We start from the raw sequence: 14557 nt of genomic DNA, 5'->3' as shown, positions 1-14557 counted from the left end.
TCTTCCCCTCCTTTGGGCTCCCTTCTCTCCTTCCCTCTCTTTTTTTCTGAGCTTCCTTCCTCCTCTGGCCGCCCCTCCGCCGCAGATCAGGTAAGAGCAGTTCAGGGCTCCTGCTCCGCTCTGTGTTCCTGTCACCACCCCGCAAGTATAAATAACTTCAGCCCAGCCTTAAAGGGGAAATATTATTACAGCAAACACGTAACAAGGCAGGACAAGCACACGCTGCTGCCGAGCCCGAGCGAAGGGCCCACGCTCTCTCTCTTGCTCGCTGTCTCACTCAGCCGGGGTGGTTTCCCCCCTCGACACCCCTTGCCTTGCCCGCCACCAGCTGCACCGCGGGGACAGCCCGTGGCCATGCCAGCTGTACGGCACCCGATGTACACCCCCACCCGCTTCTGCCCTACCTGGTCACCCAAATTCTGCCAACGCCCCTCAGGCACCTCTCCGTGCTCGCAGGTGCAGCCCCAACCTCTTCAACCTCCCTCAACATTGTCCCCTCATTGGGACCAAAGTTGGGGAGTGAGCAGCACAGCCACCTCTGCAACCCCTCCTGTGCCCCAAACCCCGCTTTCCCTCCCTGCTGTCACCAAGGCTCTTGGGAGCCACCACAAAGCTGCAGTGAAGGGCTGTTACCCTGTGCCCTAGGGTGGCCCCTTCCTCCTGCCACTGGCAGGGCTTCTCTGAGCAGCAGGGCTGGGCCAAGTGCCCACACACAGTTGCACGGGGACCACAAAGTCCCGGTTCCCAGGCTTGGGTGCTGCCTGCTCTCTGCAAGAGCTGCACCAGGGCTCAGCTTGCTTTTTTTTTTTTTTTTTTGGTCTAAAAACATCCCCCTCACACCACAGCCACCTTTGCTCCTGGCTCTACCAGATGCAAACCTCGCCTTGTCTTTGGGGCTACCTGCAGCTGGGACTTTCCTCCTGCCGCGCTAGGAGCAAGCGGAGGTTGCCAGTGGCTGGGTTACGTTGGCTGGCAAAGGAACCAGCACCCGTGTGCAGACGGGAAGCGGTCAGTTTGTGGGCAGACGAGACAAGCAGCAAAGGAAAAAGAGGTGGAAGGGCCACTCCACCTGCACCCTGAAACCTGAGGAGCAGTAATTTGGGGGCTGACGGGCTCTGCTCCTTCTTGGGGAAGGGTGTAGGGGGTGAGCCGTCAGTGAGTGGGTAGCAAAGCAGTGCTGGACCTCTGTTTTTAAGCAGGGACCAAACCAGTGAGCACCGTTCTCCCTCCCTGAACACCAGGTTGCTCTAAACCTGCAGCCAAGGACCTGATCCCCCAGCCATGAGCCCTGGGGGTGCCCCTGATGGGTGTTGCAGTTGCTGAATGCAGGCGAGGGCTTCACAGCACCTCCTGCAAAGCCTCAGAAACGCTCCCCCAGCCCTTCGCTGGTTGCATCAGGCAGTGGCCAGGTTCTGTCCTCTTCCCTCCCATGCAATGTCAAGAGACCTGCTCCCAGCCCCGGGGGCTGCTGCTTGCCAAAGCAGATTCCCCTCCCTGCACCCAAACTGCTCCAGGAAGCCACTTCCGAGAGGCAGCCCCAGGGAAGAGGAAGAGGTGCTGCTACGGGCAGCGGTGAAGCTGCAAACAGCCGTGTGGGGCAGGGGAGTGAGCTCAAGTCCCACGCTCCCCGTGGGCTGTGGGGGCACCGACCCCTGCCCACCACCTCTCCCCGGGGAGGGAAGGAAGCGGGCAGCAGCCAGCTCGCAGCCTGGAAGTGGCTCTGCTGCTCTCAAACAGGAATTGAGAGCAGCTGGGGGACTTCCACCATCCCCTCTCCTTGCTCACGGGAGAGGGGAAATCATCACAGCAAAGCCCCGGGCGACCAAGGGGTGACTTACAGGATCCCAGCTGAAAATGACACCTCGCAGCGTGGAATCAGCTCCTCCATGGCCAGGGAAAGTGAGGAGGGAAAATGGATTTCTTGGGTCAAAAGGCAGAGGGACAGGATCAGGAAAGAACTCTTTATTTCCCATAAATACAGCAGATTCTTCGCGCCGGGCGTTTTCTTTTTAAATCTTTTTTGTTTGTTTGTTTCTTTGTTTTCTTCCATTTACAGAATTTTGCACTGAAAATATATACAAGTCTGTCAAGAACCAAACAAGATCTGCAAAGAAAAAACCCATACAAAACCCTGAAAAGAGACCAGAAAGGGAAGTAGGACACAGCAGAACCCCAGCACAAAGACCTTCCTTCCCCCTCTCCTCCACCGCTTGCTGTGCCCAGCTCCAAAACACCTCACCTCCGCTGTCCCCAAGCCGAGAGCACGAGGCACGCTGCTCACCCCCACCTCCCACCTCTGGCAAGCCAATGTGGGGAGCAGCCTGCCCTTGCTTTTAAGGTCAGGCCCTGTTAAAACCAGTTTAGGGATTTGATGGGAAATGGTTCCTGTGGGCCGCCAAGTCCCACGGGGATAGGGAATCGCTGGGGACGTGCCACCCTCTGGTCTCCTCCGTGCCTGCAGATCCCCGCTCTTGTGTCACAGTGATCAGGCGGCTGGGGCGAGCCCCCTCCCCGCCGCAGGGAGCCAGGCCAGCCCACGGCTGCGGGTGAAGGTGTGCAAGGCACGGCTGTACCCCCCCGTACCCCCCACCCAGTGCAGAGCTGGGCTCCCAGTGCAGAGCTGGGCTGAGTGGTGCCCTCTGGTGATGTGCTGGGCTCCAGCCTCTCCTCCACTCCCAGCCCATCACCCACCCCACAGCGAGAAGATGCTGAGGAGCTGAGAAAGCCCCCCTGACCCACCACACTCCCCAGCCCAGCCAGGGGGAGGAAGACCATGTGCTGCTTCCTCCCCCTGTTGGGCATGAGGCTGTTGGGGAGACTCAGCGCCGCCCAGCACACCCCTCTCAGGGCTGGCAAGTGGGACAGAGTCCAGCAGCAGTCCCCCCAGAGCTCACTGTGGCAGATGAAGCACATGGGAAGGGTGTGGGCTTTCTCACTGTGGGGGTTCAGTGCCCAGGAGCTCCAGCTAAAGGGGACAGGAAGACACAGAGACCTTCCTAGCCCCCAGGCTCCCACCCCAGGGCCCACCTCCCACCAAGGGAGCTCTGCTGGTGGCTCCCTGGTGCTGGAAAGACACACAATTTCTGTCCAGCCTTGTTCCACACCAGCTCCAGTGAGATCCCACCAGACAGGGAACCACCAGGCACCAGCTCCAAGGAGGGGACAAAGGGGACAAGAGGGAGCACCGCAGAGCACGAAGCAGCTGAAGGGCTGGGAAGCGCGGTGGGGACAGAAAAGGAAAAGGATCTTCCTTCGCTAGGCCTTGCCCCAGGCTGAGGCTGTTAAGCTCCTCATCCTTGTTCCCCACTGCACCTAGGGGGAAAGCAGGGTTAGAAGAGAAGCTGGACAGACTAGGGAGGGAGTGATGCCTTCGGAAGAGCAGGGAAGGCAACTGTTCACCCACACGAAGCTTTTCACTCCACTCCCAGTCTTGTGGGATGAACATCTTCTGGCGTCTCTGCTCTCCTCCTCAAGGCACGCTCCCTCTGGCCCTCACCCGGCCGTCTGGAGAATAGAGCGTGAGCAGCAGCCCCCCACCCACCCTCCCCGTCTCCTCGGGCTGCTCCAGCCCCACAGGGCTGGTGGCTTCCCAAGGACTCTGCAATGTAGTGCCTGCAACTTGTGCGGTAGCCCTAGAGGTTTCCCCAGGACTCCGGCGGGGGAAACTGGTCCACATCCCCCATTTCATTGTAAGTTTGCTCTCCCATGGTGAAGGTCAGCTTGTATCGTAGCCTCACTTTCTCCTGAAAACAGGGGAGAAGAAATAAGTAGTCAGAAGGAGGAGGGGAAAGAAAGTCATAAGGCACAAACCATTCAGGACTCTAGGAAGCTCCAGAGAGCAGAGGGAAGAGGGACAGGGTAACCAGGCTTTGCCCAGGCAGCAAGACCAGCCTGCTCATGCCCTAGGGATGGTGCCTTTACCTTCTGTGGGTTAGCGAGCAGCAGGACTTGTGTGATGGCACTGGGGTGGACAATGGGGTTGAACGCTGGCAGCTCTGTGCCTGAGGGAGGCTGCAGCTTCACCTTCATCACCTAGGGAGAGAGAAGAGCATCCTGCATTCCTGAGTTGGACTTGGCAACCAGAGGCTTTTCTCCTGTATTTGGGGAGCTTCCACTGTCTAGTCAAAGAGAAAACCATTGTGCTGATTCCTGTTAATCTGAAGGCAAGGCAACTCGCTCTCAGCCCCACAGAGCTCTCTCCACCCACCCTGCCCTTCTTGCACAGGCAGCATCATGCTTCAGCCCAGCCTGGGGACCTCAGCCCCAGCAGCCACCTTACCTTGGGGACAGCAGACTGAAAGACGATGTTGCGGATGGGCTGTGGGGCCGTGCTGAGCATAGAAATCACCACCACAAGCACATCGGGCCTCTCGGGCAGGGCATCCTTAGCGAAGTGGAAGAGGACGCGGAAGCCGTGCTGATCATACACTGTCACAGGGAGGATGCTGCCTGTGGGAGAGGCAGGGGCAGGCAGCAGTCAGCCAGGAGGGAGCTGGCCCTGCAGCAACCTTTCCCCATCACCCAAGCTCTATACAAGTGACAGGAGATACCACTCCTCCTCAACCTCAACAAAATCCAACAAGCAAGAAGTTTCCTCACACTCTTCCCTTCCACGTGCACGTGGTCTGTTCCCCGCCATGCTTCCCCCCATCTTTCACCCTGGCTTACTGGGTTTGATTGACTCCAGAGGCACAGTGATGTTGGCCAGCGAGATCTCCTGGGGCAGCGTGGTGGCAGGAGGCCGTGGTGGGACTGCAGTGCTTCCAGCTGGCGTGGTGGCAGCTTTTGGAAGCGTAGCAGGGGCGGGCAGCTCTGAGGACAGGGGCAGCGTGGGGTTAGGAGAAACACTCTGGAGCACAGGCAGAGTGCTGGGATTGTGGGCCATGGTGCCAGAGTTGCTCCTGTTCTGGAGATCCCTCAGGGTGAGCCGGGGGGGTGGCTGCTGCTTCTCCCTGTAGGGGGAGAGAGCGAGGAGTGGAATGGGACACTGAAATGTCATGTCCAGCACCCCAGAAATGGATAGGGAGATATGCAAGATTGACCTTCCCCTGCTTACCATCGCACTTGTTGGGACTCTGGAGGCAGAGACTGTTGCAGCAGAGTCTTGCCCAGGAGGTCCAGGTCATCCAGGCCACTGGTGAGAGGAGAAGGTTTGGGGGAGGATGCACCAGCATCTGCTTTGACTGGCGGTGTTGCCACGATAGGGGTGATTCCGAGCTCGTTGCTGTCTGATGACTGTAGAAAGAGTGCACAGCAGAGCCCCCCCAAACAAGGTTGTGTATCAGCACCAACCATCACACCAGGGACACTTCCATGCCTACTCCATTTGTTGCTTCCACCACCCTCCCCATCTTCTGCCCCAGCTCCCAGCACAGTACCTGGAAGCTGTTCCAGCCACTGCTGTCACCAGCCTGGGCGGGATGTGGTGCTGGGTCATTCAGGCCTGTCAGGGGTAAAAGCAAACATGAAGCTTAGTTTCCAAGCAGATAAGAGCATTAAATGGGGCCTGAATAAGACACAGAAGCATCAGGGCAGAACCACCAAGGTGGTCGCCATCTCTGGCTCCCATCCTTGCATGGGGGAGAGCCGGGAGTGTTTTTTCTGCCCAGAGATCCTCCTTTACAGTCTAATTCTCACTACAACTGGCAGAGAAGTGAATACTACTGGGCTGACAAGCCCCACTGACCACATCATCTACTTTATGCTGTACTCAAAAGCATCTATCTTAGGAAACAGACACTTTGTTGGAAAAAGCAGGATTGACACCTTGCAAGACTTCCACGTGAACAGTTCCGGCAGCCCCATGTGCCTGTTGATAGCTTGTGGCTTCAACTGCACGGAGTAAACATGAGGAGCTGGGGGTGATCCACCCTTGTGATCCCATCTGGGGATGGCCATTGCATCACTCTCGATTTACCTGCCAGGTCAGTTTTCCCAGAGCAAATCAGAGGGCCTGCAGGCTCTCTCTGACTAGCCAGGAAAACACCATGGGACAGAAGTTCAGAATCATAGTAGGGTCTTTTCTTCTTCCTCACTCACACTAAGTGAAGGCCACCTCTTAGTCTTTTGTTATTCACCTCTCCCAGAGCTCTCCCCCATTTGTGCTCCTGCCACAAGGAGAACCATCCACACAGATTGTCCAGAGTCAAAGAGATAACAGCGAGCTTTTGCTCTGGCCTTCTCACCTAAAGACATGAGTTCATCATCCAGCAAGGAGACAGAACCAGCTTGGTCAGGCACAGGGACTGCTGAGCCACTGGAAAGGGTGGGCAAGGCTGGGTAGGAAGGGCCTGTTGCCGGAAGATCCAGGCCTGACAGATCCAAAAGCGCTGAGGTGCTACCTGCAAAGAAGGAACAAGCTGAGAGACAGAAACCTTATCCAGTCCTTATCCTTACTGAGGAGTGGCTGAGGAAACTGGAGTCCAGCCTGGAGAAAAGGAGGCTGAAGGGAGAACTTAGCGCTCTCTACAGCTACCTAAAAGGAGGTTGTACAGAGGTGGGGATCAGTCTCTTCTCCCAAATAACAAGCAATAGGACAAGAGGAAATGGCCTCAAGCTGCACCAGGGGAGGTTTAGATTGGCTATTAGGAAGAATTTTTACACCAAAAGGGTTATCAAACATTGGGACAGGCTGCCTAGGGAAGTGGTGAAATCATCATTCCTGGAGGCATTTAAAATATGGGTAGACGTGGTGCTCAAGGACATGGTTGAGTGGTGCTTTTTGTCAGTGTCAGGTTGATGGTTGGACTCAATGATCTGAAAGGTCCCTTCCAACCTAGTCAATTCTGTGATTCTATCCAGTGCACTGACACCAATTCCCACCTTTCCTCACACTTGGGAGAGGGCATTCCCTACTCTGCTCTTCCTTCCAATTCCCTCTCTTCATGAGTCAGTTATCTCCACAGGCCATTTCCTCGTTTTACCAGCCCCACTCCAACCTCCTGCAGGTTTCAACTTTCCACTGCTCTCCATCTTCTTTTATATTGCAGGAAATCAGCAGCAGGGCCCCTCTGCTTGACCTTCTTGTCCCCAATCCCCAATTCTCCTCACCTCGAAGGGGGCCAGCCACCGTCTCCCCATTGATTTCTTCTCCCCGCACAAGCTGCTTGTAGAGATTGATCACCTGTGTCAGATTGTCATTGGCTTGCAGGATCTCAGCTGAAATGGCATAGGTGGGAATTAAGTTTGAAAACCATAAAGAAACAAAGAGAGTGACTTTTATACCCCAACTCTGTCTACTCCCTCAAAGCAAGGCCCAAGGAGCTGACAGCAGCCCACTGCAGAGAGAGTTTTTGCAATTGTTGCTGCAAAGGGCATCAGGGTACATTGACACCTCCATGGCAGCCTGAGCAGGACAAGCACGAGTGTTGTTCCTACAGTGAAGTGGAGGAAGCCTGTAACACTCCTGATTGCTGCCACGTGTCCCTGCTTAGCGCCAAGCTATAGACTAAGTAACCACCCCAAACAGAGCAGTGGCCACTGACAGATGCCATGACATGGGCAGCCCAAGCCCAGGGTCCCTGAAAGAAGACAGAGGGAGAAGGGGACAGAATGAGAAAGGCCAGGTATGCTTACCCAGAGCTTCATCATTGTCTTCTGTGTCACTGGCGAGCCGGAAAAGCATGGGCCTCATGCGCTCACAGCGCTGATACAGCTCCTGAGGGAGAGGAGAAAGGGGTGCTGAAGGGAGCAGCAGGATGCTCAGCTAGGGGTGCAAAACAGGCAGGACAAACTTCAGGAGATAGGGGTCACCCATCTCTGCTAAGCTCAGGGAGGATGCTGGGATGGCCTTTCCTCACCTTCATTAGGTCCTCATTGCTCTCTGTTGTCTCTCCCCTACTGTAGTTTGTCACCATCTCTGTCAGTAGCTTCACATTGTTATTCACCTCCTCGATAGCATTCACCCTCTTGGAGATCTTCTCCATGCGCTTCTGGTCCTGGAGGGGAAGCACATGAGGAAGGATGTGCTCGCTCTTTTCTGCAACTTGGAGAGGAGGAAGGCTGGGCCAGCCAACACGCCAACTCCCTGGACTAAGGCACAGCAACACTGCCCTCAAAACAGCCCCCACTTCAGTGGAAAACTCTAGATCATCTCTGGGCCAGCACTTGCCAGACACGAGTGGCGTTGCGGCAGATCCAGTGCTGCAGCAGGGCTTTGGGCCACAGAAAGCACCCAGAGCCATTCCTTCAAGTAGCCAAGGTATGGCAGAAATCACGTAAGAGCTCCTTAGCAGCTGCTGCTGCAAACTTTTGGCAGAAGCTCCTCTGTGTGAGGACAGAGCACCACTGCTTCCTTGGTGCCAACCACTGCCACCCAGACCGTGATCCCTCCAGCTCCCCTTCCTCCCAGCCGTACCTCCTGAACCATCTCCTTGATGAGCTTGTTGGCAGCCCGGAGGTCTTCAGGATGGGAACTTTTCAAGAGACGAGCCAGTATCTGCAAAAGAGAAGGTGCCTCTGAACCCAAGCTGAGGGGTGGCAGCCAGAGTCACTCTTGCAACACTAGAGCCAGTGGAGTTACCCCTGCTCCAAACTCATATCTGGCAGAGGCAGCAGAAAAAGCCAGCCGTTGGAAAGCCCAGCCACAAGAGCCTGTGGGCTGTCAGAGACCAGGGAGGCAAGGAGTACAACTGGGCTTCCTTTTCCTGTTGTGGGTCTGGTTATGCAAGACAGGTCTTTCCCCGAAGACCCTCTGCATTGAAAACCTGCTCCTACCTGCCCGTTACGCACCACGGAGACCCTGGAGCACAGCAGCACTACTACTGAGAAGGAGAGAAAGCCTAGTTTAACACAGGAATTGCCGTAGGATTGTAATGAACTCCTACTCAGACCTCTTCACGTGCCTCTTTGCCAGTGCAATTGGTGAAGAAAGCAAACTCCCACTCTCTCTCTCCTTCTGTGGTCACTGAACAGTTCCACCGGCCACCTACAAACCCTCATTTGCACACTGTGACCCCTGCAGCAAACTGGCACCACGCTTCTGCTGCAGAAGCAGACCCAGAGGAGCCCAATACTTGCTTAAATACATCAGCATCGATAAGGCAGAGGTGTGCCTGAGTGGTGACACAATTCGCATGGAAAGGCACTACAGGATGGGTCCAGGAGGGTATAAGTAGTTGGGCAATAAGTAGATTGCAGTGCTGGGGGTGGGGAAGAGATAACAGCAGCAGCATCTGCGGCTGGGATTTAAACCTCATGGCCAGATAACTCAGAAGCCTGGAGATCACAGAGCAGCAAACTCCCCAGAATCTGCTGGGCTAATGTCAGCGCTTTACCCTTTGCATCTACCTGCAGCTAAGAGCTCCAAAGGTCAAACAGACCCACATTGCCCACCTCTGGCTGGCTGTTTTCTTTGTCATGATTTTGGAGTGGGCCCTCAGCACTCCTGTGATGCATTTTCTGAAGCGCAACATGTGGAGCAGGGAGTTTGACTCTTTTTTGGGTCTCCACCCCAGGAGGACAGTTGATCCTGGAGCAGGGAAGATGTTGCCCGCTGTCCCTCTCCTTCCACAGAGCCCTTACCTTGGATTTCTCTTCATCATCAAAGATGATGTTCTTGGGCCGAGGGGGAGGAGGCGGAAAAGGAGCGTCATCAGGCAGTTTTGGGTCACATTTCACGATGCCTGCAGCAGCAAGCAATGGAGAAGTCAGTAGGCCTCACCCACTGGGGATGGCACTGCCACCTAGGTCATTTTATCCCTAATGGATCACCAAACCCAGCTGGGACTGAGAGGGTTTGGGTCTGCTCCCACTACCCATGATCCTGAATTGTGCTTTCATGCAAGAAACGGTCCCCACTCTCCACCAATATCCCATCTTAGAAAAATCCATCACTGACCACCAAAGCACTTGCATCCCTCCAGCCCAAGCCCCTTCCAGTGCCATCTCCTGCAGCAGCAAGCAGATGTCCCCTCCATCCCATCAAACTCCTCAGACCACCCGTAATCCCTCTGCACAGCTAGGAGCCCCAAGGCACCCGCTCCTTTGCCTGCCCCTGCTGCTGAACCAGGCAGACTCCTGGATGTGCTGGGTCTGGGCACAGAAAAGGGAGTCTGTTTGGGATGCTGTGCAGATGAAAAAAGAGGGGGGGCAAATCACCCTTTCTAGAGCACTGCTTCTCACCTTGTTTCTTCAGCATCTGGTAGGCCTCCGAGATCTTCACCTCATGAGGCAGCCCTAGTGTCCAGCTGTACATCAGCTCCAGGATCTTTGACTTCACTTTTTCTGGTGTCCGACTGCCAAGATACTAGAGGAAGAGAGAAGTGGTAGCTTGAAGCTGATCTGAGCTGTTGCAGCCCTGGCCTGTTCTTCTCCCCTCCCCCAGGAGAAGTGAGACCGTTCCCAACGGCACAAGGAGCAGGGAAAGAGGAAGCAAGTAGGAAAGCTCATGAGGCCCTTGCAACACGTCCTATGCTGTGCTTAAGTTTCCACCACAGGAAACACAAGAGGTGGGAGAAATGCACCAGCAGCCCCTCAACACCACACAGGGACAGGTGGGGAGGCTGAGGCAGGTCTCTGTCACCTTGTGAAGGAAAGGGTACTGATTACGGAAGCTTTTTGGAGAGGCAGCTTTTCAGGAACAAGCAGAAAGCAGGGCTGGGAGGGGAAGGGCTGTGGGTAACGGTCCCTGGGGCAGGGCCCTCCACCTCTCTCTCAGGGGCACTCTGCAGCACAAGTGTACCCTGTGCAGCTAGGTGAGCCTCAGACAACCAGCACGCAGTGGTGAGATGTCCAAATGTTACAGCTCTCCCCCTGCCATACAATTATCCTTCACCCTTCTCCCATGGGTTTGCTGGGGGCACTGGTGGTAGAAACAGTGCATGGGCCACCAGAGACCTGTGGCTTAAGGTCAAGGACGTTCTCTAGGGTGCCTAGCAAGAGGACTTTAGGGTGCTGCTGTCACTATCCCTGGCTATTCATCATCACAGATCACAAGCTATGACTGGCAGACAAAGGTTTTCCTTAGTCATATTTGGTTTGTGTTCCCTTAACTCTGTACTTGCTGGTTTTAACTGCTTTGGCTGAATAGGACAGCACGCACAGCTTGTTCTGCTGCAGGAACAGCAGCATCAGCAGAGGAGCAGGTAATGACTTGGTGCTTCAGATGGACTCGCCAGAGCACCACTGACCAGGCCTGGGCTTGCCCTCTGAGAGTGTCTCAACCAGGTTGGGACACCTGGGAGAGACATGGTCACGCTGTCAAAGCTGAGGGAGGTTCAGGAGCACGTGCAGCACAGACAGGGCACACCACAGATGAGGGGAAGGTGACTCCAGGCACGCAGATGAACTCAGTCTCATAAATACTGTCTGCATCACATCTAGCTGGCCCTCAGCTTCCTGAATCAAGAATCACATGGGAGCAGACAGGTGAAGGCTCACCTTCCTGCTGGAAAACTCACCAGGGAAGGGAGACTAAATCTCCTACTAGCACTGTCCTGTTTCCCCCACATCCCAGTAGGCATTTGACCTTTCTGTTCAGCCACTGCTTCTCAAAGCCCTCCTGCCACCAGGCTCCGGTCCCCTCCAGCACGATGCCCTGAGACCCACCTTGGGTGATACCACTTTGATGAGTTCATTGAGGAAACGGAACTTGCCCACCTCGTCATGGAAGCGTTTGCCACAGCTCTTCATGCAGGACTCCAGCACCTGGGGAGAGGGGCAGGGTGAGCCCCAGCAGGGGGTCAGCAGCGGGTTCAAGAGCCAGTTCTCTCATGCTCCCCCCTTGCCAGGCACAGAGCCTGTAGCTATCCTCATAGCAGCGCGGGGGGACACCACCCTTCCCTCCCAAGTGGCCAATCACCCTTCCAAAGGGAAGCAGGAAGATTTTCCTCTTTGGAGAAAACAACAACAGCCCCCAGGGGGGAATATCCTTAGAGTTCACAAACACTGAGGTTTCACAGTATAGATCCACAATGACACTCAGGGAATAAAAAGCTTTCCATTGACTTCAATAGGCTATGATCCTGCCCAGGAACATGACCTTTCCTAAAAGTCACCCCTTCTCTCTTGTGGAACAACCTTCAGCCCCTCTCCCACCCTCAGGTGCTCCAGGGCTTTCTCAGAGTGAGTTCAAAGCTTCTTGTGCTCCTCCAGTCAAACTGGAGCAACCTCACACCCTGGCCCTCCATCTAGTTCTACCAGCCTGCAATGCCCTTACCGTGAGGGCCTGGATAGCTTCCCATTCCTGTGGAGACTGGATCTTGTGGGCAAGAAGTCGGGTAGCAAGTGGAGGGCTGGAAGGAGCGAGGGAAACAAAAAAGGTGACCGGTTATTGATGAAAAGGCTGCTACCAATTATTTCCAGCTGGGAAACCAGGGTTGAAAAACATGTTGCAATTTTAAGGCACTGATAAGACATTAAAACCCTGTGTGAACCTTCTGTTAGTGGACCAGGACACCCCACCCACCCCCACTTTGAGCTGCTTCATGCCTGTTCAGCTCTCAGGACAACCCCACTGAATCTCACCGGGTAGGCAATCATAACTCAGGCTTGTGACCCAGAGCAGCCTGGGGGAAGGGAGAAGCACTTACCCCTCTAGCTCCTTATTGAGCTGCTCACAGAAAGCATTGATGCCATCCCAGTCCAGGTCCTTGTTCAGAGGGTTTGTGGCTTTGTCTGCGAGTGGGAGAAGTGGGTTGGTGAGCAAGTCTCCCCAGGCTCCTACCCTGTAGAGGCGAGGGGCAACATTGCTCCTACGCCCTCCCTGCCCTCTCTGCCAGCGATAGAGGACAGCATGGAAGGTAAAACCTGCTTGCGTCCACTCATTCACAAACTCCCACCACCACTTCCCTACCAGCAGCACACACTGACACCCCCACCCCCCCAACTGCTGCACGACCACCCACCAACAAGCTCCGAGCCCCACGCTCCGCCCACACCCCCAGACCCACAGCCATCCCCACGGCCACCCACCCCTCACGCCTGGTCCCGACATCCCCATTTGCCCCAAGCCGCCCCCTCTGCACGGCCTGCCCTGACACCTCGCTTCGTGCGACCCCCCACCTCCCCGGGGCCTCGGCGGGCCGGGCCCTGTCAGTGGAGGGAAGAACCGATCCCGGCCGCACTCACTGATCCGCGCCTCCAGCGTCTCGGGCTCCATGGCGGAGGGCCCCGGAGGGCCGGTTCCTCAGCGGGGCAGGGCCGCACCACCGCCGCCGCCGCCTCCCAGCCGCCCGGCCCGGCGCCGCCGAGCCATGGAGAGCGCACCGAACCGTCTAGAGCGCCGCTCCGGCGGCCCCCCAAACCATAGAGCGCCCGGAAGTCGGCGGGACACAGCGCCGCCCCGCGCCCAGCGCGCCCCCTGCCGGGCCACGCCCAGCTGCACCATCGAGTTCACGGCGCAGGGGAGAGAAAGGCGCGCGCGGAAGGGGGAAGGAAGGGGAAGGGGGAAGGAAGCGGAAGGGCCGCCGGGAAGAAGGAGAGAGAGGGAGGGAAAGAGGGGCGAGGCAGGAGGCCGGTAACTAACCACTACACTGACACCGACCCTTCCCGGAAGAGCATTTATGCTGGCAGATGAAGCCACTTCCGGTAGGGAGCCGGGGCACTTCCGCCCGCCGGAGGGGAAGCCGCGTGTCCTTTAAAAGGACACGGGCCCGCGGGGCTGGCGCGTGGGTTGTGCTCGCCGGAACGGGGCCCGGTCCTGGCCGGAGTGGGCCCGCACTGCCTGACCTCGGGCCTTTGTGATCTAGAGGGGCTGGTGTCTTGGGGAAAGGGGGCCGGGTGGTGGTTTAGGAGATGTTAGAAGAGCCATTAGCCGGTTTCCGTGTCCCGGGGGGAGTCACCTTTGAACAGCTGCCCCTTCTCCCCTGGAGGGTCCCACCCCGGCCTTCTCCCGCCTGGCTGAGTGCTCTGGGGGAAAAGAGTGTGTGGGAGGCTGTGAAGCCAGGAAGGGTGATGATAGGACAAGGGGAAATGGTTTTAAATTGGAAAAAAAAAAGATTCAGATTACATCTCAGGAAGAAATTTTTTACTGTGAGGGTGGTGAGACACTGGAACAGGCTGCCCAAGGAAGTTGTGGATGCCCCATCCCTGGAAGTGTTTAAGGCCAGGCTGGATGTGGCTTTGAGCAACCTGGTCTGGTGGGAGGTGTCCCTGTCCATGGCAGGGGGGTTGGAACTAGATGGTCTTTGAGGTCCCTTCCAACCCTAACTATTCTATAATTCTAAGCCCTGGGAGTAACTATGGGCTCCATCAATATAAGCGCTGTTTGTCCTCTTTCTCCTTGCAGCTCCGGTAATCCAGGCCAGCGACACCCAATACCGCTTGTTTTCTCTGTGCTCCAGTGGTCTTGGAAGGAACAGCGTGTCTGTGTCCCTGTGGTGATTTATTGCCTTCGTTGTTTGCCTCTTTTTTTTTTTTTTATTTTTTTTTTTTTTTTTTTTCCTTCTCCTTTTTAAATAATGCTGGTGAAAGATGCCAACTCTGTGACCTTTAAGGGAGCGTAGGCCTCCACCTGTTTGAAGAGTCCCCAGTGTGCCTCCTCAGCCCCAAAGCGCAGGCTGCCCGAGGAACCTCCGCGATAAGAGCGGGAGTTGTTCAGCCTGAAAGCATCTGATCC

General features: G+C 56.0%; 1 protein-coding gene across 1 annotated transcript; it reads right to left on the bottom strand.

The window, feature by feature from the left end:
- Nucleotides 1-3548: 3548 nt before the first annotated feature.
- GGA1 (golgi-associated, gamma adaptin ear containing, ARF binding protein 1) lies at nucleotides 3549-13252 on the bottom strand. Its single transcript, XM_014964241.1, has 17 exons — nucleotides 13069-13252; nucleotides 12531-12615; nucleotides 12158-12233; nucleotides 11548-11646; nucleotides 10123-10246; nucleotides 9523-9623; nucleotides 8357-8437; nucleotides 7800-7937; nucleotides 7576-7657; nucleotides 7051-7158; nucleotides 6186-6341; nucleotides 5379-5443; nucleotides 5057-5235; nucleotides 4669-4952; nucleotides 4280-4449; nucleotides 3922-4032; nucleotides 3549-3743 (listed from the first exon to the last, which is right to left on the bottom strand). Exons 1-17 carry the CDS (start codon nucleotides 13097-13099, stop codon nucleotides 3633-3635), a joined length of 2001 nt encoding a protein of 666 aa, XP_014819727.1. The 5' UTR covers nucleotides 13100-13252; the 3' UTR covers nucleotides 3549-3632.
- Between the last annotated feature and the right edge of the window lie 1305 nt (nucleotides 13253-14557).

The sequence above is a fragment of the Calidris pugnax genome, unplaced genomic scaffold, assembly GCF_001431845.1.
Source record: "Calidris pugnax isolate Ruff unplaced genomic scaffold, ASM143184v1 scaffold44, whole genome shotgun sequence".
Lineage (NCBI taxonomy): Eukaryota > Metazoa > Chordata > Aves > Charadriiformes > Scolopacidae > Calidris > Calidris pugnax.
The sequence above is the reverse complement of the archived record's forward strand: the minus strand, read 5'-3'. Positions and strand labels throughout refer to the sequence as shown.

What these genes read in the sequence shown, in the direction of transcription:
- GGA1 (XM_014964241.1), bottom strand. Translation starts at nt 13,099, where the DNA reads ATGGAGCCCGAGACGCTGGAGGCGCGGATCA. An exon ending in GACGCTGGAGGCGCGGATCA is followed by an intron (nt 12,616 to 13,068) that starts GTGAGTGCGGCC and finishes TCCCACTCGCAG; the next exon opens with ACAAAGCCACAAACCCTCTG. An exon ending in TTCAGTCTGCTGTCCCCAAG is followed by an intron (nt 4,033 to 4,279) that starts GTAAGGTGGCTG and finishes CTCTCTCCCTAG; the next exon opens with GTGATGAAGGTGAAGCTGCA.